This window comes from Dipodomys ordii, unplaced genomic scaffold, assembly GCF_000151885.1.
Source record: "Dipodomys ordii isolate 6190 unplaced genomic scaffold, Dord_2.0 Scaffold28, whole genome shotgun sequence".
In the NCBI taxonomy this organism is placed as follows: domain Eukaryota; kingdom Metazoa; phylum Chordata; class Mammalia; order Rodentia; family Heteromyidae; genus Dipodomys; species Dipodomys ordii.
This window is the reverse complement of record NW_012267244.1, coordinates 6,990,885-7,017,703: the sequence shown is the minus strand read 5'-3', so window position 1 is coordinate 7,017,703 and position 26,819 is coordinate 6,990,885. Positions and strand designations below refer to the sequence as shown.

Sequence of the window (26,819 nt, the reverse complement as noted above, 5' to 3'; positions counted from 1 at the left end):
CCTTTTTACTTTTCTCTGTATCCAACTGAGAAGAAGTAGCTTTCTTAGTCTTGATTCAATTGATTACATCCCTTGTCTATAAACTATAAAAATCCCTCACCCAAGGAACTCCGACCTAGGGAAACATTCAACTATAAAATGGGAAGATGTGGGCTGGGAAGGTGGCTCAGTGGTAGAGCGCTTGCCTAGCCTGTCTGAGGCCCTGGGTTCAATTCCTCAGCACCACATAAGCAGAAAAAGCCAGACCTGGCCCTGTGGCTCAAGTGGTAGAGTGCTCACCTTGAGCTGAAGAGCTGAGGGACAGCACCCAGGCCCAGAGTTCAGGCCCCACAACCAACAAAAAAATTTAAAAAAAAAATAGGAAGGTGTTACTTAGTTTAGCAAATGTTACTTAAAGATCGAATCATTAGAAATTGGTCGTGGGGTTTGAACCCTGGGCCTGGGTACTACTGTCCTTGAGCTCTTCAGTTCAAAGTGAGTGCTCTACCACTTGAGCCACAGTGTCACTTCCAGTTTTCTGGTGGTTTATTAGAGATAAGAGTCTCACAGACTTTCTTGCCCAGGCTGGCTTTGAGCCACAATCCTCAGATCTCAGCCTCCTGAGTAGCTAGGGTTACAGGCGTGAGCCACCAGTTCTTGGCTATTTGGTCTTGCTATTTGGCTTTCAGAAAAAGGTCATTTCTTAGGATTCAATATGATTCTTGTAATTTCTTTAATTCCGTATAATTTTATTACTTCTCTTTTGCATATTTGCATCTGCTATACAAAGTTAAGGAGGACGTTTTGCTATTTTTTAATCTAGTTAATTAAAATTGAGTTGTGAATAGTTTTATCCCTTGTGCATCTAAGTTCCTATCCATTTCTAATTATTTTTGACTATAGAAAGTGAGCTACCTAAGAATGTGAATAGGTAAAGAGTGAAAACTGAAGAAAGCTACTCTCAGAGCTATTTAGTAACTTCTTGCTACAGCAAACAGCAAGACATCTAGGTATATATTTTTATGTAGCAAATATATAGAACTATGGTCCTTACAAAATGCTTTTTGATGCTCTGTTGAGTATGTGCCCACAATGCTTTGTAGATTTTTGGGGCTTAATTGTTCATTTATAATCTGAATAGTGTTCAGTTAACTTGATTGCATGATTCATTTGCCATTCAGTCATTTCACAGTAAAAGTAACTATTTTTTAGGATAATTTTTTATAGAAAATTTTTGACTTAGATGTTCATTATTTACAATTCTTTCAGAGGAAACATCTGGGTGTTAAAATAAGTGTGTACATCATATATAGTTATTGAGTGGATTATCAAAAATTAATAGAAAATGTGTATCATGTGTAATGATGGAAAAAAATGAAGTACTGGAGAAATTATCAGCTTTGTATCATATTTTAATGTTTCATAGTGTTTGAAAATTAGCCTTTTAGTTTAAAGCATATTGTGCAGAAGAACAAAGAATAAAATAGGAGAAATATTTTTGAACAACTAAATAAAAATCCAGGCAGGAGAGAAAATGCATGATTCATTCTGAAAATAATTTCTTCAGTATATTTTCCACCAAGACACGGAAAAAGTAGTAAACACATTGGTGTTATTTTCCATCCAGGTCTGGGCCATGATTATCAATGGATAGGCCTCAATGACAAGATGTTTGAGCACGACTTCCGTTGGACTGATGGCAGCACATTGGTAAGACATTGATGAAATCTGTGCAGTTCCTTGTGCTTGGTATCGTGTTGTGCTCATGTTACAGGGAACACATCAAGCTGTAGGCATGTTAAGTGACTGCCATGAGGATTGTTTCAGTCAGGGAAGGGTTACCATGGAGTTTCAAGCTCTCCCATAGCTGTGAATCCAAAAAGAAGAGTATGGCAGATTTTCACCAATAGGGAAAACTAGATCACCAAAAGAATTGTGTTGAGTGTGTCTTAGCCAGTTGTTATGATGTTTCTTGGGTGCTTCTGTAGTGCAGATAACATTGTAGTTCACTAGGCTAGACAGTAAGTGAACAGTAAAGTCTAAATTTGATTTTTTAAAAAAGTGAAAACTAAATTTCTTTTTTTTATTTTTCAGTTTCTTAAGCCTTTGTGAGCTAGTTAAGTAGATAAATTTCATTTCATACCTTCCTGACATCTCAAATTGAGTTTAGCAAAAAGGAAAATTTATTCTGGTGTTGTTATCAAACTAATCTCTGCTTCTGGAAAAGTTTTACGTATTTATTTAGTTCAGGAAAGTTTCTCTGTGCACTTAAGGAAATGCTACTGAGCTCAACTATGTTTACATGTCCAGTGAATCCATTACCTGTTGACAGATAAATAAAAAGAAGGTCAGATAGGCTGCAGTATTGGTCTTAAGTGGTAAAGTCAATATTTGAATTTGATTTTGAACACAATTTATATATAATTTTAATTTAGCAATTTGAAATAAAATCTGTTTTGTTCTCTGTCATCACAATTTACATTAAATCAGAAAGACATGTTATTCAAGTTCATAAAATAGATTCTTTTGGCAAATGAAGAAAATAAAGGAAAAGTATATCGTCTATAAAATATGCTCTTAATAACTTGTAGAGACCCCAACCTTAAGATCAATAGTCTGATTTTCTTCTAATTATTCTAGCTAGTAATTGTACCTGTAAACATTATGTCTGAATATTTTCATTTGGCTTTGCCTAAGAAAATACTACTGGTCAATTACACTAATAGTGGATGTACAGAATGGGTCCTTATATTTTAATTTCAGTTGAAGATAGACAATTTTGTTTTTATGGACTTTTATAAATAAATAAACACACTTGAAATGATTCTAAATTTGAGATAATTAATACTATTATAATTTTCATTCATGTATATTCTTTAGCATAAGTTTTTAGCAAGGTTTCCCTTGTTGATATCCTGTAAACTAGGTTTCTGTGACGCTTATTCGAATATCTACCTTCCACAGATATTTCCTGTGAAATTATACATGTGATTGAAAAGTACTTATGAGCTCCCACCTCTTTTACGTAAAGAGGCTAGAATGAGCATGACTCAAGTAGTCAGTTTTATTTTGTACTTCCTTTATATCCTTCAAATATGGACCACTTACTTTAAAGTCTTTCCTTTTGGCTAGCTTTCTGCATGTTTTGGCCTGATCCTAGAATAATTACATTTGTTTGGGTAGAGTGTATAAAAAAGTCTATCATGGGCTACACAATGACCTGACTGAGTGAAATCCCAGTCTAATGTGGCATTAGTTCAATGGAACTGATTAGTATACTTTCATTGTTAACATGCATATATTCCTAGATATTTATTCTGGTCTCTCTATTTGCAATTCATCTCCTCAAAGAAGTGGCTCTTTCCCCTGCCTTTTGTTTCTCATGATGTCTAGGATAAAGCTTTATCCTCAAGTCCTGTGAGTTTGGTTAATGAGAATGAACGTTGGCATCTCTTTGGCAGCTTTGTGGGAATATTAGGGAGTTTGTCTTCCTCCAGGTGAGGAAGACAATCGTCATCATCTATGCTGAAGCAAACAACTCATAACTAAGTTTTATGTTTATTTTATAAAGATAGTGAGGCTAGAATTCAGGGCCTGAGCACTGCCCTTAGCGTTGGTTTTTTTTTTTTTCCTTAAGGCAGGCACTCTACAACATAATCCACAGTTCCAAGGCCAATTTTTTGGTAGTTAATTGGAAATGAGTCTCACAGACTTTCCTGGCCAGGCTGGATTCAAACCATAATTCTCAGATCTTGGCCCTTTGAGTAGCTAGTGTTGCAGGCATGAGATACCAACACGAGGATTCAATTAATTTTTGCTAGTGTACATTAATTTTCACAAATGCTGTGAAAAAATAGTCTAATTGCTAATTTCATAGTCTAGACAAGCCTTTACTCTGGTAAATTAGTTAACATGACACTTTGTCAAGAAAGAAATACTCACCTTCATTGGAAATTTTCAAAAGAAGATAGCTTAATGTACCATAACCATACAGCATGAACATAACATACTTTTTAAATTTGAAGACCAAGGACAAAATGGACTTAAGTTAGAGCCTTTGTTAGAAGAAGGCAGCAAATGAAACACAGAAACAAGTGGCGTTTATTAAAAAAAGCGACACAAGTACATCCAGAACAAACTTTGACAGACCCTTAATTTCTTCTTGGTTCACTCTGTATGAAATAAAAGCGGACGAAGGAGTGTCTCTTAACTTTGAACACTTGGGAACAGAAAAGAGCATCTGCCCCCAAATCCTGTCTCCCTCCCATCTGACTGATCTCTAGCCCACTTTCCTGCTTTTGAATCCACCCTTTCCTCTGTCCCCTTCCTTTCAGAGACAGTCTAGGTGTCTCTTCAACTCGTTTGTAGTTCTTTCTTTAGTCACCCATATCCTTAACAGCTTCCATATGTGTGCAAGCCTTTAGTCAAATAGCTCTCCTTTGTTTTACTGTTTACTCCAAGTTTTCTTCTTTTGAAAATATCCCTAATAGATGGTCAGGCCTTCCTCAGGGTGAACACTATGTGCTTACACTTGGAAATAGTGTTAAGTTGTCACTATGTTTGGAGGACTTTGTTTATATAGTTGAATGATTTTTCTCCTCTTCTGCATCCTCTCACCCTCAGGGTCTTGTTTTTTTTGAAGGATTTATTACAGCCTATCTATCCTGGGAGGTAGAACAGTATTAAAACAAAAGGCTCTTTTGGTATTTACCTCACACTGTCTGGATATTCTGTCTTACAACCCAGGAATAACAAACATGTTTATATTAGGTCTCAATTTCAATAATTGCTTTTATTGAAATAATCTTTGCTTCCAATATAATTATATCTTATTTAACATAGTTGTGCTTTCACAGTGACACTAATTCATTTCATATGCTTATGCTAAATTAGTGATATTGTTTGACGAAGTCATCCTGTATTGCCTTAGTTCTTCAGATTTTGATTGATTTCTTTCCACATTGTTAGCCCCTACCATAGGATGTTGATATTATTGGTAAAATGCCAAGTTCTTGTTTCTGTTATATTAAATAATCTTTTTCATTATTTATTTGGGATGTTTGCCTGATAAATGTCACAAAAGTGCACTCACTCATGAATGAAAATTGTGTCTAGCCCTACCCTTGTGATTTATGTTTATTTTCTCTTTACACAGCTTTCATTTGATCACTGGGCTTTCTTTTAACCAGTTATTCTTTAACTTGACTGTGAGTCTGTAAGAGCCACACATACCTAGTGCTTTATTCAAACCCCTGAAAAATAATTTAATTGTGAATTGCTCTCCTTGCCAACCAAGTTATGTCTTCAAATACACTGAGTTAAGCCATTTGAGTTAAACACACATTGAAGCTGAAGAACTTTTCTTATCTGGTATCTGTATTAAATGCTGGCCTTTAAGTTGTTTCTTTAACCAGCTGTTAAACGAAGGACCAGTCTGAAGTGTTTTCCCTCAGCTCTCACCTTCCCTAACTATGAACTTGCATTACTTCTTCCTTATGATTTCTGGGTCAAATACATATTGTTTGGACAGCACACAAAACCCACCATTCCATTTGCCACTATATTTCCTAAAAATAGCATCTCATTGCTGGAGTAAAACCTATCTTTTATGTGACTTGGCCCAGTGGTAAACATGTTCCCTCACCCCTTGCTAATTTCAACTTATAACATCCAAATGCCTTACATGATCCTCAAATTCCTTCTTCCAAGAAGCCGTGCTCACTCAGCTTGGACACGGCAAAGACTCTTCTCCTGTGTTTCTGGTCTTCAGTGCCGTTCTTCCCATTAGAGTGCTAACCCCTATGGGTTTGGCTTCCTAACAAGGAACATTCTGAGACAGGAATTAACTTCTATCTTGATTATTCCAGCACCTAGTAGAGTAGTTTCCACAGGATAGATACTGAATACATATTTTTAATGAACAAATGATAAAATACATTCATTATACTCCCTTTTAAAGATGACATTGAGCATATTATGTCTTTTGGTTAAATCTCCTGTGACCTATATCATTTGTCTAAATTAAAACTGTTTACAGTTGCACTCATATAAAAAAAAAACATCAAAACAGAATAGGTAAGTTTTCAAACATAGCAAATTTTTTCTTTTAATCCCCTCAAAAGGGATCATGTATGTGCAAGGTTCTGAGTTCCATTCTAGCAACACACACACACACACACACACACACACACACACACACACACACACACACCATAACAGTGACATATAGCAAGCTTGTGAAAGGTATTACGGCAAAGAAAAACAGATGTTTCTACTAGAAATGATAACAATTAGATCCACTGTTGTCATAGGAATAAGTGTGTCATAAACTTTGGAAGTTAAAAACGGGAAAGTCAATTCCAGCTTCCACCACTGGTGCATGTTTGAGTCATATCAAAGCAGCTTTTCTGTGGAGATTTGAGAAAAAACAATTGCGCAGAAATTTGAAGAGAATGTTCCTTCCCAAAAAAGGCATAGATTCCTTGTGTTTCCTGAAGAAAAATGACTTGTAAAGAATATTTGTATTTAGTAAAACAAGCCAAAGAAATATCACATAAGAGCTCTCAGCACATTTCACATGTTTTCACTGGCTTGACCAAGGATGAGTGGGTGGTCACTGTCGCTCCAAGTGGTCTAAGGTCAAACTGTAGATCCCAGGGGATTTAAATCTATTACCATCACCATCTTACTCCCTCCTTTCTTAACATCCGGAAATCAAATTCTCACGGTAGGAACCCTCCACTATCTACAGGGCTCTTTTCACCCCTTCGGTGAGCACCTCACCCTGCCCTTCAGTACTGTCAATGGTAGAGAATTGGTGGCTTCCCCTTTCCTTAATTCCTGCTCTCCCTTCCCTTTGTTTTGCAAAATAGTCCCAACTTCAGTATTTTAGAAAAGACTTTTTACATCCCCTTCACTTTTTTAATATTTAAGTTAATTTAATTTTTTTGGTATTGGTCCTGGTGTTTGAACCCAGGGCCTGGGCCCTGTCTCTGAGCTCTTTTGCCCAAGGCAAGCACTCTGTCATTAGAGCTACACCTCTATTTCTGTTTTTTTTGCAGGTTAATTGGAGATAAGAATCTCATAGACTTTGGCCTCCATCCTCAGATCTCAGCCTCCTGAGTAGCTTGGATGACCAGTGTGAGCCACTGGCTTCCATTCCCTTCATGTTTTTTCCCTTAAGTCATTTTTGCTTTGTCAGTGCTGACTGGTGACCCAGCAAGGCTGATGGCTTCTCCATTTCCTAGGAAGTACGAACTTCCTTCCTCACACTTCAGTCGATCCTTAGAAATTAGGGCCTCCCTCTCTGTATCTGTCTGAGTCTAGCTAGGAAGTTGTAAGGCAAATTACTGACTCATAGACAAACAAATGTCATACCCTCTAATAAGCAAATCATCTTGTACCTTAGCAGTTGGAATATGAACTACAAAAGCCTAAACGACAGAATTTTTCTAATACTCTCCTACCTGACACTCTCTTCAATTTATCAGAGCCAATGCACAAGAATGACCCAACTTGTGTGGGTTCAACTTTAAGTCCAGAGAACTTTATGTTTTTTTTATCCTTCTGTCAAGCAATATATTGTGAGAGAAGCCAGCTTTGAAAAACGTAGAAAGAATAAAGAAAGGGCCCAGAACCCAGCAAGAGGCACTTAAAAGGGGTGGTGGTGGGGAGTTACAGATCACAGGCTGTAAACCACTATTTTTCCCCCCACAGGAAATGTATCATTATTGCTCTATCAGAAACACAAAGGTCTCTATCCTCCTTTCTCTCCCAGATGTCCTGGACTTTGAAAAGAGAGTTTCGAATATTAACTAATTCTGGTGCTCTTTAGCCCTGTTTATAAGCGTCCGCTCAGTTGAAAGGATTGCTCATGATTTGGCAGAGAACAATGCAAAACAAAACCCTCACATATTAAATAGCAGAGAGAATCTTAAATATTGAGAGGATGGATATGTCAGTTACCCTGATGTGAACACTGATGATAAATCTGTATTAAATGGTCACATTGTGCCCTATTAACATAGATAACCAATATGTGCCAATAAAAATATATTTTACAATGTCTCTCCCTTCTCCAAAAGAATCCTTAAGTTTTACATTTTTAACCTACAAACCCTACAAGACTTCTAACAAAATAGTTGCAGATGTTGTAGCTATAACATGCTTTTAGCTCCAAGCCAAATGCCACTCCTCTGAGAACAAGTCACACTGAATATTAATATTAATTTAATTATGGTAAGCTTCACAGATTTCATTATATTAACCTAAAAGCCAAGAAAAGCATATGTTCTTGCCTGATCCTTTAACTCATTACTCACGATAACGAGGTTTTACAGATTCCTGTCTACCAAAGACCACTGTGATATTAGTGAAAGTTTTTACTTTCTTGTGTTGCAATGTGATTGGATTTCAAATCAAAACCTGGGTATTTTGTAGCTGCATGAGAAATATTAGAAGTCACAAAGGGGTCATTCTAAACACAAAATCCTTCCTTCCCTCTGGCTTTTTGCAGTTCAGATGGCAAATGGTAGGTAGTATGGCTGCAAGAAATACTTACTTACCTAAAGACAAGATTATCCTGGAAGGGGTGGGAAAACCAAAAAGGAAAAAAAATAGATGGATAGATAGATAGACACATGGATAGATAAATAGATAGAAGACTTATCAGTACAGTAGTTCCCTTTTGGAGATGCATTATTGACAGTGCTTTAGGAAACTTTAGAATCATATCCAGATGTTGACATTTAACTGCTAATTAGTGTAAGTCAATGCCTAACCATGGAAAAGGGAAAAAATGTTGAATGGGTTTTGGCACTTGGTCATTGCATTTGGATCATTACTATTTCATGACTGAAGGAAGACCTGTGAGAACCAGCTTGGGGTTGAGGAGCCTACTGACACCATTCATTGAATGGTTTAAATACAAGTTGCTCTGTGGCCTCTGCCTGGGTCCCCTTGTCTCACAGTGGGAACAACTCACATCTCTCTGAAAATTCTGTGGATAATTACAGCTTTGTAGGCCAGTGAGCTCACACTATTACACAAGATTAGCGCTGTTCTCCAGTGGCCAGATTGTCTCTCCTGCACAGCGCTTTGGCAGCTAGGAAAATAACGGGCATGTTGCCACTTTAACAACTATCAGGAGACCCCAAGTTAGTTTTTCTTCCCTTCAGCATATTCATGTTTGGTAGAATCCAACTGCAGGCTGCCAGGGTAAGAGTAGTGACACTAAAACAAATGTCTCTTTCTCCTTTGAAACAAAGCTGCTCTTTTCTGTTCAGTTGTGGGCCAATGAATTACCCTGTTCAACTTAAAAGACAACAGCAAAACCATAGCCTCCTGTAAAACATAAATAAATGACGACCTAGACTAAGGAGCAGCAAAGGGTCCACCTACCTCACTGGGAAGTCATTTGCCCTGAACAAGTTAAATTAAACAAAGTTAAATGTACCCCCACAGCCTCCAAACAAATGCCTATTGTGTACCCTAAGCCATCCATGGGGAAAAGTCATTTCAAAGGTACCGAAAGTTTTGATTTCTGTAATAAGTAGTCTAAATAGCTTTTTTCATTTGACTCACATTCTGAAATGCAGGAGCTGATCCGGACTGGTTTTGCTGAGTTCATTAGTTAGTGAACCCCACTGGTTTCTTATCATTGTGGGGTTCCAGGCAGGTACCCATCCTGTTGGGGAAGTGTTTTCTATTTGGAATTCGCTTTCATTCTTTCACGATAATCTTGTTGTTCTTGGCATGGGCTTGTATTTGGATTTAATTTGTAGCTCCAGGAGTTCAGCAGCGGTGCTCTGGCTCCCAGGTGGTGAAAGGAGTTTGCACACTGAAAAGTCAGCTTTTAGTACAGGTGTCATGTTTTCTAGATAAGGTTTTCTCCTGAAAGCCAACTAGCTGTCATTCACATGGCAGACATTTGTGTGCATGGCCACTTACTTCAGATGAGTAATGCTCTAAACTTGACTTTGCTTCTGATGAAACTCACCATGAATATCAGATTATCATCAGATAATATTAAAATGAAAATAATAAACCATTGCAGGGGTGTGTTTTAGTCAGAAAATTTATATTATAGTTTCAATGGCCAGTAAGGGTTTTTTAATTTAATAAGGAAATTTTTTAATTTATATTTTTATTCTCTTTAAGTAGTTGTACAAAGGAGTAAACATTCACCAACTCAGTTATAAGTATACAAGGTGTCTTGATTGATGTCACCCCTTTCAGTAAAGGAATTTAAAACAAGTTGAAAAATGCTGTTTAAGGTCTTTTAGCAGATTATTTCTCTCACAAAACTAGGGGACACATCCCAGAGAATCCTCTAATCATTTTGCCACCTGTACTTAATTATGATTTTTTTAAAGGTAATCCCCAATTCTATTTTTTTAAGCAAGTATAATACCACACTGGTGGATGTATACCGCCACCTAGTGGTCATTGTATATCTGTGTTTCAAAACTGAGCATTCCACTGCCCCAGACCTAGGCAAGAATTATATTCTCTTTGAACTGTAGTTTCGAATAGTGTAGAAATTCTCGTACTGATTGCCTGATTATTGTAAACCTACACGTTAAATGTAGAACGAGATGATTTTTCAAATATAGCATGAAGATAATACACGTGGTCACATGCTTAGGAAAATCTTAGCAAGTAAGGTAAATACTAAGACTAATCTTTTCTGACTCTTTATACACAGTAAGGGAACCCAACACAAAGTTTTCCTTGGCTAGTTTCCTTGGCGGTTGAAACTAAAGGATTTTGCGGTTTTGTGAATTAAATTAGCAGTGCAGAGAGAGGGAGATGGTAGATCAAGAGCGATGAGTGGATTGTTTGGGGGGGGAAGTAATCTAAATCATAGTTTAAAGTTTAGTAAATTCTCCAACAACTATAATAATGCATACTGTCACCCACACGTAGGACGCCCATGGGCAAAGTGTCAAAAATTACTTGGATCAATGGAATACATGTAATTGTTTAAAATGGGTTTAGCAAAATCATAATACTTCTAAAACACTCTTTTCAAATGATTGTTCAACATAATGAAAGTTGCAGTAAATTTTAAGGACTTAAAGATTGATACCTGAGTATAAGCTGAAAAACTAGAGCTCAGTATTTGGATAGAGAGACATAGTAGGTTTTTGGCAGTTGCATATTCATTATGTCAATGCCAGTTATACATGAGAGATCCGAAACACAAATCTGAACTGTGCCAATGTCTGGCTAGTATTTAAGAACTGTTTGATTAACGCTCAAGTTTATATAACAGACAACTCAGTATTATCATCTCAAGGGCTCTATTGCTGTCTACCCTGACTACCATTTTTGGTTTGTGTATTTTTGACAGAAACTCATCTAATACCTGAATCTGTGAATGTGGACATCCTCAAATGTCTTCAATATATTTGTATATAATGCCAAGAAATGCCCATACTTGTACTGTCTATATGGAAGTGTATGTGTGTATGTGTGGGGTAGTAGATCTTAAATTTATGACTCACCTAAAGATGAGATTTAATTCAACCTGCATTCGACAATTTGTCTTTGCTTTTATTTATACTACGCAATTTAGAAGAGAGGGAAAGACACCAAAATCTGCAAAGTGCCTGGCACTTTGAGGAAACTAGCATTCTGTGATTTTCTTTGTAAATATTTGACCAAGTTGAGAACGTATCTTGGTAGAAAGCATGTAAATGGGTTCAGAATTCTGAAGGACTTTCAACCAAACAGGTACTTTTGAAAACTACTCAGTCTTAGGATGATAGCTAAAGCATTAAGATGCTGGGCTCTTCCATTGCTTTTTTGTTTTGCTTACTTGTTTGTTTTTGGACCAGTTGAGTTTATTTAAACCATGCCTCAACCCCTTTTTGCTTTGGCTGTTTTTCAAATAGGGTTTCATTTTTATGCCTTCGCTGGCCTCAAATAGGATCTTCCTTTTCTCATTTCCATCATAGCCCTGGTGATTGGTATGTGCCACCGTTCCTAGCTTTCATTGATTGAGGTGGGGAGGAGGGGGATGGGGCTTGAAAACTGTGCTGGGATTGTCCATTAACCATAATCTCCTGATCTCTGCTAGGATTACAGGCTTTAAAATGGTGTTTTAAAATCAAGATTCCTGAATGTTCGGAGAATCTTTGCTCTTGTGTGCTCAGAGCTTTGCTTTTCAAACTGACATTTTCTCTTAAAGGCTTCTTTCAAAATCTTGGTATAGAAAAACAAATGCTCTTTTGGAATGTTATAGGGAGGTGTTGGAGTAAGTCATTCAGATCAAGAGCACTTCACCTCAGCCTGGCATGCTCTCTACCCCTACACTTCCTCATAGCTGGATTCCCTTCTCTTGTATCACCTAAGGATGAGCTGGGTGGGGTGTGTCTGGCACAATAGTAACTAATGCCACGTGACCTTCTACTGAAAGCAATGCTCAAAGGTAAAGCAAAGCAAACTCCCCTCTTGTTTTTAAGGAAGAAAAGCTCCTGCTTGTTTCTAAGTGTTGAATGTATTCAGAATATACACTAATAAACCTGAGCAGAAAGTTAGTTACCATCCTCAGAATAAGGAAACCAGAATTCATCACCGCTTATCATCAGTGCCTTTAATTCTTGATGCGATTCTCGTTATCTGTTGTGATTGTGCGGCCATGGGTTGTGGCCATCTATATGGTTTCTTTGAAAGATTATTGGAACTTCTGGGACTTATAACATCAAATACACACCTTAAACTGCTGTAAAGTCACTTGGATTTAGTAGATTATTGAAGACTTTCAAAAGCAGAGGCTGCTCCCATTCAACATGACTTACCCCCAGTCTGGTGACTGAATAAAAGGAGAACTAAGAGAAATCCCTTTCCAGCCATTCTCTCAGTGAGAAAAATCAGTCCAGTTCCTCTAAGATCCGAGGTCATTCTCCCAGGGTTCAGGATGTTTGGCAGACTAAGAAGTCATGTGCAGAAAAGTCACAGAAGGAGTCTTCTCTTTTATGTCAATGTGTGTGAGAAATGAATTATAGACAATAATGATACTTTGGAACAAAATAATCTGAGCAATTATAGTTCGGAGGACTTTGATGAATAACTTGGGCCTGCTACAAGATAGTTTTTCCCTCCCTTCACCATTAGAATTGGTTTAGAATGAGCTCTATGGTTTGTGAAGACAATTTGCATGTGAGAGAAACTTTTATTATTTGTTGGATTTTGTTCAGAGTTTTGGAATCATTTTAGTATTTTGGCATCTGAAGTGCTACAATCCAGTTGGGGATGAAAGGGGAAAACAATTTTTAAAAAAGTGACTGCGTTCAATTTAAGTGAAATACTTTCCCTTTTGGGCACTTTTTTTTTTAGGAATATGGAGAGCTAGTCATTTAATTGGAACTCTTAAAGTAACTTAATCACAAAATATACAGCATTAGGCAGTTTTATACTAAGTAGGAATAATTATCTCTTAATAAAATGCAAGAAAAATTTACATCTGAATTGGCTTTCTCTTACATGAAGTATTTGAGTTTTTGTCCTAATTTTCTCTACCATCAGAAAAGATGAAGTTACAAAATGATATCGGGTGCCTTTTCAGGAAATCCACTTTTTGTGTTTCAACTCTTATCCTTGGGGAGGCGACTGGAGCTCAGGGTGGAAGGGGGAAACACAAGTATTTCAGGCATAAACACACAGAGACACAACCAACAATCCAGCAATTGTTTGTTTTCACGTCACAGGTTTTTTTTTTTTTTTGTCAAAGGTTTGAAAATGAGTTTTCTCAACCTATGACTGGTTTGTAGAATAATTACTAGTCTGCTCTTTCAATCCTATACATAGGTCAATTCAGAATAGCTAATACAAACGCTAGGATGTAAGTCAGTGGTAAAGCTCTTGACTAGCATGTACAAAATCTTGGGTTCAATTCCCAGCACCACCAGAAAATATCATAACATAGAATGGATCATCCAAGACTACATAATGAGTCCAAGGCCAGACTGAGCTATGTAGTGAGAACCTGTCTCAAAAACAAAATGAACAAATAAAAAAATTAGAGTTGACTACCCAACATGTTTGCTCAGAATTCTGAATAAGGAAAAGAAATATCCAGAGACAAGTGATATGATTTACACTGCGCATTTCAAAATGCCATATTTCTTTATGTCAACAACACTGTAGGTGAGAGAGGATTTATTACAGTCCTCTAACTCCTAATTAATTCCTGAAAAGGCATTGATTCTCTACCTTTAACTTTCATGAGAAAATACAATATTGAACCTAAAGTCAAAGGTTTGCTATCTTCTCTTTCCCTGTAAGTGGTGTTAAATTAGGCTGTAAAAGAATAAGGAAGAAACAAAGAAAGTTGTTGAGAAAACTGGAGTTTCCTTTGCTAAGTTCGTTTGGCAATAACAAAGAGAAAAATCAAAGCATGCAGGCCTAGAAAAATGTGCACAATTGGGCCGTCAGAATGAGGTAATTGTGTGGTGTGCCTGCGGGCATTGGATTTTCTTATAAAAACCATGGACTTGAAATTTGGTTCTGCACCATTAAGTCACGGCTCTGCCAAGCAACTATAGGAACATGCCTTTTAAAGGATTGCTTCAAGCCAAATATAATTCTCACCAAAGACAATTAAATCTTTTACCAGAGGTCTGGGCAGTTTAAACCTTGGGAATCACTTCATCAACATAGAAGCTGAATTTTATTTCAGTGTGAAAATGAGGCAGTCATTGTTCAGATCAGGAGGAAATGACAACTGAAAAGTACTTGGCAGCCAAGTGAATGGGTCATTGGAAACGATCCCTGTGGAAATCTAGTAACTTAGGAAATCTGTGAGTGCTATCTGATAAATGCATAGATCAGCTTATAATACTAACATTTACTCATTAGAAAATTCATTTGTGTTCTCCTTGGAGAACTTAGAAAATATGTAAACCTATATAGAACAAAAGATTAGCTCACAGTCATTTTCTGTCAGTCAGATAGAGACTTTATACAATCTTACTACATTCTCATTTGGCTTTATCCTTCGGAAAGAGCAGGGTCCAAGACTATGTGTAAATAGGTGTCATTATTTATGTAAAGTTGATGTTTCCATGAGTACTTTACATTGTCTTATATCATTTTCAAAAACTAAGTATTTAATGGTTATATACTATTGCATTTCTCGGGTCACCCTGGACATACTATGGGGCCATGCATGCTACCAGAGTGGGTTTTCCCAGAGAACGTCTTGTTTTATTATTTTATTGTAAAGATGCTGTACAGAGGGGTTACAGTTACCTGAGTAAGGCAATGAGTACATTACTTGTGGATTATTGTTACCCCTTCCCTTGTTGTTGTTCCACTATCCCTGCCTTCCCCCACCTCCCCCACTCCTCCCCTCCACCCGAAGTTGTAAAGTTCGTTTCCAATACACTGTCCTGTGGGTATCCTTGTTACAATGGGTCATCCTGTGTCCTTGTTTCAGCATTTTGTTATTCCCCTTCCCCTCCCCAGATTAGACAAATGTATATACAAGATGCAGGGTATCAAAATCAAGTACAGTGACAATAGGGATATACCATAGGGGGAAGAACATACAAAGGAAACAACAAGCAACAACAAAAAATAAAATCACATGGTACATTTAAAACAATAACAATAAAGACAGACCTCTTGTGTCCATATCTTGGGGTTCATTTCACTTAGCATCATCTTATATGGTCATATGTACATGGCTTTTGAGATTAGGTTTTCCTCCAGAGAAAATTAAACATCCTATATTGTGATTTTTCTTGTTTGTGGGAATCACTAAGATCATTAGGATCACTAGGGTTAGGTTATTAAACCCTATTAATCCTCAATTCCTTACAGTTTTGCTGTTTTATCACTCTTCAAGACTTTTTTCTTTGGTGCTGGTCCTGGAGTTTGAGCTTAAGACTTTAACACTGTTCCCTGAGATTCTGTTTCTCAAAGCTAGTGCTCTAACACTTGAGCTACAGTTCCATTTTTGGCCTTTTCTGAGGTGATTTTTGGAGACTGGAATCTTATGGACTTTCCTGCCCAGGCTGGTTTTAAACCCTGATCCTCAAATCTCAGCTTTCTGAGTAGATAGGGTTATAAGCATGAGCCTCTAGTGCCCAGCTCAGATTTACTTAAAACAGGGATCTCTTGTCTTCTGTATTAATTTTATCATGATCAAGGAGAACTTTAAAGTACAATCAAGCAAAGTGTTTGAAAGAAAAAGTTTTTCAAACTTGAGACTTTTCCTAAGATTTTTTATTAAAAATCTATATCTTTATAATTTTGAAAAGTTTTTTTTCTGAACAGAAGGTTCATATTCTCAGGTCTTTTATTGTTACTTTTATTGTTCTTATACTAGAGTTTCTTGGTCCACAAAGTTCCATTTCATAAATAAAAGAATATTACTTTGTAGCTTTTTTTGACCCAGCATTGAAGACTAAAATCACACAGGAAAACATTTGGTACTAAAAACACTTTATTTAAATATTTATTTCAAATTTTGGAATTAAAAACAATATAGTTTTGAATATTAAGTGTTACATATATTAAAGGGCATAAAAAGGATAGGGTACTGTTGGGTATAAGTAAATAGTCATTTTATAATTTCTGGCATGCTCTGAATTTAGAACAATTACCATAATTTAATTTTTCTATCACTTTATGTTCTCTAAATAAATTTCTTTACTCTTCTCAAACTCATCTAAAATTTAATTGAAGGAGAGACTACCAGATCTGTAGGGTCAGAAGACAATCATATTATCTGCTGTCACACAAGTCAGAACCAACATTTTCTCCATTTTATAGAAGTTTCTCAACAGTTGCCTTGTCATTGCTAAATACACACACACACACATACACACACACACACACACACACACCCAGAGAGTAGGCAAAGCCTAATAGGAAACTAATAATCAAACAAAGGTAGAGAGATTCTGAAAAAAGAAACATCACATTCCAGGTAGCAAGTCTAGTTAACTGGTCTCTTGTTTATAGCTTAATGTCATCTAATCAGAGTTTTAAAAAATGTTTTAATGTTTTAACTTATTCATTGACATGGCAACATTTTAGAAAATAATTATATCAGAGAACCCTGTATGTTTAACATCTCTGTGCTCTAAATTATTGCCAATTAAACTGAATTCTTATAAGATATACTACATAGTAAGTAAATCATCCATTACAGATGCTAGATATATGACATTTGACAATGGTGGAAGGCTAAATGTATTTCTGCTGATACATACAAACAATATAGATATAGAAGGAGCCAGTATTAAAACATTAAAGTAATTATCTGCATACATATTGCACAAAGAGAATTTAACATGTAGTACAATGTATTTTGAAAACTTTTTAAAATAACAATATGCATAAAATTTTAACATATTCTTAGTAAAAGAAAATAACTCCTAGATTAGATCACACAACAAAACAATGCATGGTGCAAATAAAAATCACAACTAAAACTAAGTAATTTTGAAATGTTGTATACATAATCATGAATATACATATATCAAGTACAAAAAATGTTGCCAATCGTTTAAACTTTAAGTCAAACACATAAACTTGGATTTAAGACATTCATATAAAATAGAAAATATTAAGGTATTTTATAGTAGGTCTGATAAGAAATAATAGCTAAAACTTCTATTGCTCTATGATCCAAGTTATTTAACATTCTATGTGCACATGTGGTCTAGCAAACCACATGACAGACGAATAAGAACACGATTTTTTTCACTGCATCAGTGTTAATATAGATAATGATATCATGACACTTCTTGAATTGAGGATTGATTCTATATTCAGAAATATAGAAAAAGAGAAAATTTTCTCAAATATGTAAAGAATAGATGGATAAAAATCAAGAGTAGGTATTTGAAATAAAGACTGAATTACAGTATTTTCCACTAATAGTTTAACAGTCTTTACCATGAAAATAATTTCAGCTATGCAGTCTATCAAAAATTGTTGGGTTTATTCTAAGTAGTTTGTGATCGTTGCTGTTACAGTAGCCTTTGACTGTCAGATTTTCATGCTGCTCCACTTTTGTAGCAATATGAAAACTGGAGACCCAACCAGCCAGACAGCTTCTTTTCTGCTGGAGAAGATTGCGTTGTAATCATTTGGCACGAGAATGGCCAGTGGAATGATGTTCCCTGCAATTACCATCTCACCTACACTTGCAAGAAAGGAACAGGTAAGGATTACTCCATTAATACTGTATACTTATCCTGCATGTGAGTTAGCAGTAGCATTCAAGAAGAATAACCTTCATTCTTTATACAAACTGGATATGTCATGTCCTTTCTTGTTGCTCTGCAACAGCATACATTTTCAATACAATTTAAAGGTTTGGTTTCAGTAATCACCTGGGATTTCAAGTGTTAAAGATAAAAATATGGCATTTATGGTATTATGGTATTTATACAGGTAAACTACCTGGCAGTATCATAACAAACATTTCCTTGCAAGCTTAGTTATGCTTATAAACCACAGAACAAGAGTGGCATCCCCATGTCTGTAGTCCAAGGAATAATAAAGACATTTGTAAAAGAATTTCTATGACGAGACTAGTTTGGTTAACATAAAACAGAAAACAAAAACGTAGACAGTTGCTTTCTGTATCTACATTGTATTTATCATTGGTAAATACATTTCAGTTTCTAAAGCATTTCATATAGACTTCTTCCCTAAAAGTATTAACACCATTTTTTGATAATGATATTAAAGCATGAATATCTAGTCCCTGGCTAATACTCTTAGCTACCTCAAATAAGAAGACAAAGGACAACTTCCAAACGTAAAACCCACTTGATTTGTCTTTGATTATAAAAGAGTAAAATCAAAAATACAGACTTTGTAAGTACTGTAGGACAGATTTAAAAATCAAAAATAAATTCTAGTGGGAGAACGACAACACTAAGTCATAGTCTCAGAGGAATTTCAGCTACTCTCATGGCTACTCTACTCGACTCTCATTAAAGAACTTTCTCTCAGTACACTGTCTATAGAAGAAGCTTTCCTGACTGTGTGCCTTTCTTCTATCACGGAAATGGTAAAAATAGCAAATCAAGTATTTGCTGTTTTCCTTTTTCCGATATAAGAAGTGTTTAATAAACTGTTTGTCTTTATCCCAATGTTTTGTTTGCCTTCTTAGATCTCCGAGTGGTCCTGGAGTCACGCTTCTCTGTTTTTGGTCTAAACACTTATGTTCTCTATGTTATTTTTTTCCTATAGTAGAGTTTCTCAGGAACAGCTCTATTGACATTTGGAGCCCGATAATTCTTCATTGTGGGAGGCATTGGAGAAGGTTGAGCACCATTCCTGCCTTCTATGAGCTGAATGCCAGTAGCACCCTCCCCCTCTTCATATTCCCTCTGCATTGTGGTAACCCAAGGTGTCTCTAGATGTGGTCAAATGGCTCAGGGGAGGGATGCAGGGTTGAATAGTTCCAGGCTTAGCACTCTAGCCCTATAGCTGAAAGAGTTTCCCCATCAGAGCATTATGCTCTATGTTTGTCAATGGGAAATGAGTTTGATTAAATTGGCTCTATTCTCATCGAAAGAGAATAAACTATTCTCTATCTTTCCATTGTTGTACAATGCAATTTTTTTTTATCAGTGCTCTGAGAAATTTTATAGATGATGGTAGTCTTTTAAAAATATTTTTCCAACTTTAAAATGAAATATTAACTACTTAGAATGAAGGATTTAAATATAGAGAACAGGTATATTTTAAAAAGATGAACATCTCAATACAGTTATTATTTCCTCGAAATATGTTATATGTTCTTGCTAGACTGCATTCCCATTTTTCTCCAATTCCCACTGTAGATAATGACCTAATTGTCTTACTTTTCCATTTAATATTATCACACATGCTTATATCCTTAAATGATAAATGACTTAGTTTTGCAGAGTCTTGAACTTTATATAAGAGGAATTATATTGTTTACATTCTGTACCTTGTCTTATTGTTCAGCATTGTGCCTGTGATATTTACCTATGCCGATACATGTAGCTGCATTGTCTTTTCTTTTGTTTCTGTATGCATTTATTGTATGGTTTTCTAACTTGTTGTCAGTTTCCTTGACAGTGGACACTTGGGTAATAGTGTTTTTACCATTATAAATATATAAATAATTTTCTATGAGCACCTTTATACATTTTTTTCATTAGTCTTTTGGGAGACTCTGTAGGATACAATTCCAAGAGTGAAATAATTGAGTCAAAAAAACATATGTATTATCATTTTTACTAGTTAATGCCAAATTATTTTCCAATGCGGTGTCACCAATTCATATACCCACTAGCAATGTGCGACAGGCCCTGTAGGTCTATATTTTCTACACAATTTGATATCATTGGATGTGGAAATTTTTTCCAATGTGGTGGGTATAAAATGGTATCCCTGGGATCTAACTTGAATTTTCTTGGATGCTTTGTAGCGAATATCTTTTCATACACTTATGAATTATTTATAGTACTTCTTTCATAAAGTTTTACTCATGTTCTCTATTTTTTACTTTTTCTACCTATGTTTTAGACATTGATTTTCAAGAGCTCTTTTTATATTTCTATTACTAATCCCTTGAACATTATATTGATTACAAATGTCTTTTTTCAGTTTGTAGTCTGTTTTTGCCCCTTTTACCTTACAAGAGTTTGATGAGCATAATTCCTAATTTTGTCTGAGTGTTCCTTTAGGGTTTAAACTTTTGTATCTTAAAAATCCATATTACCCTGAATTCATAAAATATTTGATATTGTTTTCTGAACATTTTTTAGTTTTGCCTTTTATATTCACATATTTAAACCATCTAAAATTCATGTTCCCTGTATGTTCTGAAGTAGAGAAACAGATCTAGTTTTCCATATTAATACCTAACTCTGCAAGCTTTATATGCCCTTGTCCCTGCTATTACGTGTTTTTGTCAAATATCAAGAATAGGTATGTGGAACTATTTCTCATCTATGTTCTTTTTTTGTTAATGCCATACTCACTGAATTATTTTAGCCTTTTTAATAGTCTTCACACATACATACTTTTAAAAAGCCATACAATTCTCATATTCGAATGATAAAACAAGCAATTTATTGGCCCAGCACTGATTCATATATAGTGAATTATGTAATTGATCTCTTCAAACCTTGTATTGCTTTGGTCTCATTCTATGGGATCCTTATTAGTATTTGGATCTCAATGTAGGTTTTCTATATCATAATAAAAATAGCATGTCAGTATCTAGATTGGAGTCAGCAAAAGTTAATAAAAGGAAATAAATATTTGAGTTAAACCTAAGTTTGTTATTGTAAAATACTGCGATTGTAAACAGATTTCTATATATGTCAATAAATGTGTCAGTTATAAACTTTCAACATTAGGTTTGACACTGAAACATTCGAGTCCTGAGATGACTGCCATACCGAGGTAGTCATCATACCTCTGTGTGTAATTTCAGGAGACCATATGGCATATTCTGCTGGGCTTGTGGTAGCACAATCATAAAACTTTGAAATGCCATAATGGGAGAATTATATTTACATTGTCACATTCCAATTAGAGATGTAGAGCAAAACCAATAAATATATATTAATGAAGCAATAACAAATGGAGACAAGATTGCTATTCACTTCCCTGTCTCTATAAAAGAGATAGAAAAAAGTAAGTAAGCACAAGTAAGACTAGACAAAATTTTATTTACACTTAGGCATGTATGTCCATGTTTTAAAACTGAGATATTATAACTTGGCAGTTTTTTTTCTTTACAAGGAAATGGTGATAATAGCTAATGGTTACAAATCTATTATTACCCTAACCAGCACTGCATAATAAATAAAAATTGGGGGATGGTGATGAAACCAAGGTCCATGTTGTAAGATAAATAATTTTTAATTTAGAAATTTGCTAGAATAGTGGTCTTTCTAAATGAATAGATGAATGTGTGACCTTTAGTTTTTTAGTGAGAACACATTTCAATGGAATGATCTCATATCCAAACTACACCCAGGGAATCAACTTATTTATTTTGAACAATTTCAATTTTTTAGTTCTAGATTATTGCCTTTTATGAAGGTATGAAGTTTGGTGGGGGAGAGACATAGAGAGAGAGACAGAGAGAGAGAGAGAGACAGATAGACACAGAGAGACACAGAGAGAGACACAGAAAGAGTCAGAGACAGAGACACACAGAGAAAGAGTCAGGCTCATACTAATTGAAATACTTATTTGATTTGGAAATAACCCAATTTGCTTTTCTTTAGTTGCTTGTGGCCAGCCCCCTGTTGTAGAAAATGCCAAGACCTTTGGAAAGATGAAGCCTCGTTATGAAATCAACTCCTTGATTAGATACCACTGCAAAGATGGTTTTATTCAACGCCACCTTCCTACTATCCGATGCCTAGGAAATGGAAGATGGGCAATGCCTAAAATAACCTGCATGAACCGTAAGTGGTCTTTTAGAAAGAATGGACAGCCGTGCTATAGAAACTTCTAGACATCCTCATTTTACCGCTACAGTATTGGTAGTTTAGGGTATGGAGCAAGTAATATTGTTGTGTTTTCTTTCTTTTTTTCTTTCCTTCCATGTAGCATCTGCATACCAAAGGACTTATTCTAAGAAATACTTAAAAAATTCCTCATCAGCCCAGGACAATTCAATAAATACAACAAAACACGATCATCGTTGGAGCCGGAGGTGGCAGGAGTCGAGGCGCTGATCCTTTACATGGCGAACATGTGTTTTCATCATTACAGCCAAAGTCCTAACTTCTTGTGCCTTTCTTATCACCTCGAGAAGTATTATCAGTTGCTTTGGAGTTTTGGATCACCGTCCAGTCGTTTTGGGTGGCTGTGCCCCCAAGACGAACGTATTGACACTCAAAAAGAAAGTGAACAAAAAAGGAAAGGGAACGAGGGCAGAAAAGACCATTTCCAGCCTACTTAATTTCTTTAGCTTTCTGTTTGTCTCCAGTGCAGAACATTTCATCACATATACCAGCCTTCTGTACTATTTAAAAAGCTTAATTCCAGCACCGATGGCCATGTAAATAAGATGATTTAATGTTGATTTTTTAAAAATCCTGTATATAAAATAAAAAAGATCACACTGAGTTTGGGCATATTTAATGATGATTAGGGAGCGTTTGAGGTCTTTAATCATTGGTTTGGCTGCTTTCATATAGTTTATTTAGGCTGGAAATGGTTTGATTTGCTCGTTTTGTGTGTCAGCAAGACTGAGGATGGCTTTTCCTGGACAACTAGCAAACAAGCGTTTGTAGGTCACTGCACCTGCCTCAGCCAGGGTGCCGGGCACGTCCCCAGGATGCGGAATCCTGCTTAATGAGGCCCCGGTGGATATAGGGACTCCAAAGTGGAACTCTTCTTGGCTGCATTTCTTTCCCTTCACCTACAAGAAAGGCCTGATGGAGGACTTTTCTATGACCGGGAGCAATTTTTAGGGGTCGAAGTGCTAATTATTAACTCAACCAGGTCTACTTTTTAATGGCATTCATAACACTAACTCTTGTAAAGTTTCAGCTCAAGGCATTTCAAATGGATAGAGACCAAGGGCTCATGGAGGGTGGGGGATTGTTAAAACAACAACACATACGTTAAAAAAAAACCCTGAAATTTTGTATATATAACCATTTTAATCTTTTATAAAGTTTTGAATGTTCATGTGTGAATGCTGCAGCTGTGAAGCATACATAAATAAATGAAGTAAGCCATACAGATTTAATTTATTGGATGTTATTTTCCCCAAGACCTGAAAATTGATATTGTATGCTACAAGTTTTTTTTTGTTTTTGTTTTTTTAAAAACTGTAAACTTTCATACTTACCCAGTTTAGAACCATATAATTTAGGTACTCTGTCCCTGATTAAAAAATGTGATGGTTAGACTGCATCAAGTGTTTAAAATGAAGAGTGAAAAAGTGTATAGTTTTCCGCAAGTGATGTTTGCCCATTCTAAGCAAGAGCTTATGTGTAGAAATAGTGCGGACATTTCTTCCTTTTAGGTGAAGTATGTATTTTAGAACTTATGCTGACCTCTTCCAACTCTATTTTCTCCCTGCTTTTGGAATAAAGTGACTGTTAAAGATGATTTTGAATCCTTAGCCACTTAATTTGTTTAAGGGACAAAAAAAATAATAGAACTAAGACATTTAGGATTCTCCCTGATTCTAGAATAGCCAACAAACAAAATGCAAACAGAAATGATAGATTTTGGAGAAGATAGAAAAGATTACCCTAATTTAAATATTACAAAAGGCACACAAGTATTGGTAAATCACCTGGCACCTCATAGGTATGTAAAACTTTTGTGTCTCATGTATCTGCTAGAATACATTTAATTTAAACCTTTAGAAAGAAAAAAGGAAAATAGAAAAATGAGCAGACTGAGCTTCGTCCAATATTGATTCTTTTCATAAGTCCTCCGTTAGCCGAGAGAATGACTCCAGCTCAATGACACATAGTGTCTAAGCAAATTGTCTTGGTTCTCGTTACCTCCCCAAGGGCTCTGAAGCACAAGAAAACACTGTGCTAACCTATTAGCTTTTAATTTTTCTTTTTTCATTACCATGCACATAATACTTTCTTGTATTTATAACATGTATAGTGTAAAATGTGAATGATCTTTTCTGTGAATGAGAATCTAAAAATCTTTGTAACTTTTTATATCTGCTTTTGTTTCACCAAAGAAACCTAAAATCTTTCTTTTACGACATTGTGACTTGTCTGGTTATTTACAAGTTTAAACCCTAATGTGTGCCAACATTTTTATATTGTGCTTCCATCACAGTATTTGAATGATACAACTTTATGGCTAGTTAACATACCTGCAAAAACTGAGATAGCAATTCTGAGAGCGCTGTCATTCATATACTAGCCTTAGTTTCCAATCTGTAAAAATACGGGCTGCTCACACCTATAATCTTAGCTACTCAGGAGGCTGAGATCTGAGAATCACGGTTCAAAGCCAGCCGGGGCAGGAAAGTCCATGAGACTCTTATCTCCAATAAACCACTAGAAAACCAGAAGTGGTGCTGTGGCTCAAGCGGTAGAGCTCTCGGCTTAAGCTGAAGAGTGCAAGGACAGCGCCCAAGCCCAGAGTTCAAGTCCCACGACTGACAAAAAAAAGAAAAAGAAAAAGAAAAGAAAAATAAGGGCTAAGGAAGTGACAATCCAGATTAGAGACTGCTTCTTGAGAACCAAGTCATGTGTTTGGCATGCATTAATCTCAATCAGGCTTAAGAAATGTGGGCTATTGTGGTCTGCATAGAGAGCCCAAGTTGTGTACAGGAAGTTAGCATGTGGTAGAATCCTGAGTGATATTCTCAAGAAAAATGTAAAATACAATGTTCTTGATTGAATTACATTTAGGAGGATACCTCACTGGCTAGATGATCATATCTAATTATCAGATGATGTCAAAAACAGTCAGCTTCCATCCAGTCAGCTATCCATCAATTCAGTTATACAAAGGACTTACTGTGTGTTAACACTGTACTTGACCCTGAACATTTAACAGTGAGGCAGGTGTCTCTCCACAAAAGGTTTTTGCTGAATTTATCCTATGGAAAGATCAAAGGCCTCAATACAACTTCCAATACTTAATCTGGAAGAATCATTAATTATAGTTTGTGCAGCTATACATAGCACAGAGGTGAGTTCACAATTACTTTGAGCTTTCTTAAGATTATCAAGACTGCACAGGGACTTGGACATGAATGGATATAGAAGAGATATTTTCGTTTTTTGACATTTCTTTTACAAGAAACTTAAAATGAAAATGACCCAAGGAAGTATGCAAGAGTTGATCTTACTTCTCCAAATATACTCTTAGTAGATTTGCACCATCTTGTTTTATTGATTGATCCAGAAACTAGTGGGAAAATATCATTATTGAGACGTTCGGTATTAGGATAGAGTTAGAAGTTTGAGATTTATACTACTTAAAGATAGGAGGTAGTTGTTTGCTTATTCCCCCCACCCTCTCCTTTGAGTGTATTGCTAGGTTTAAACTCAGAGCCTCAGGCTTGCTGCTTGGGCCATTCTCTCAGCCCTTTTTAACTTTAGATCATTTTTTTGGTGGTGGGGGGGGTGAACAGGGCCTTGAATATTGGCTTGTTTTGGACTTGAACTGTAGCTGGGATTACAGACGTGAGACACTGTGCCCTGCTAGTTCTCTGGTTTTGGTGTTTTTTGTTTGTTTGTTTGTTTGTTTTTATACTGTGGTTTGAACTTCAGAGTCTTTCACTCTTATTTGGCCTGCTTGCTTATGGCCAGCACTCTACCACTTGAACTATGCCTGTAAGCATAGCTTTTTTGTTGGCTGCTTGGGAACTTTTCTTACTGGACTGGTTTCAAGCAGCAATCTTCCAAGTCTCAATCCCCTTAAACAGCTAGGATTATCAGCATGGCCACTAGCCACAAGAACTAGCCTGGATAGTTTTCTGCATTTTTGAAGGTTAAATGTCACATCAGAAAATGTATGTGTCTCTAGCATAGGAGACAATTTAGAAAAGGTAGGCTTCTGGGGTAGCTGAAGTGGAAAACAGGCAAAAGAGATAGTATATGGAGGGAATCTATTATTTTAAAAGTAGATCATTGTTGATCTTAATTGAATTTTCAATATAGAACTAGGAATTAGACACTGAAATTTCCATGAGCTATTTGCCAAGAAATCCTCTATCATGTGCAATAAATTTACAACATTTGGAAATGGATAGAAAACTGAATAAGATGCAAAAAGTTTCAGAGACCATTTTGTGAATGTGCATAGCTATTTACAAGGAAATAAAAATCTCTGAGCAAAAATACGTTCTAGATGTAGATGTAGATGTAGATGTC

At 36.0% G+C, this 26,819-nt stretch overlaps 1 protein-coding gene across 1 annotated transcript in view; it reads left to right on the top strand.

Annotated features, from left to right (window-relative positions):
• Positions 1–23,075, top strand: part of Vcan (versican) — a 103,574-nt gene extending 80,499 nt beyond the window's left edge. The window contains exons 12-15 of the mRNA XM_013015935.1: positions 1,607–1,689; positions 18,016–18,160; positions 22,227–22,409; positions 22,555–23,075. Coding sequence (XP_012871389.1) covers positions 1,607–1,689; positions 18,016–18,160; positions 22,227–22,409; positions 22,555–22,682 — 539 coding nt within the window. The 3' untranslated portion in view covers positions 22,683–23,075. The remainder of the gene's footprint in view (positions 1–1,606; positions 1,690–18,015; positions 18,161–22,226; positions 22,410–22,554) is intronic.
• Positions 23,076–26,819: the final 3,744 nt, after the last annotated feature.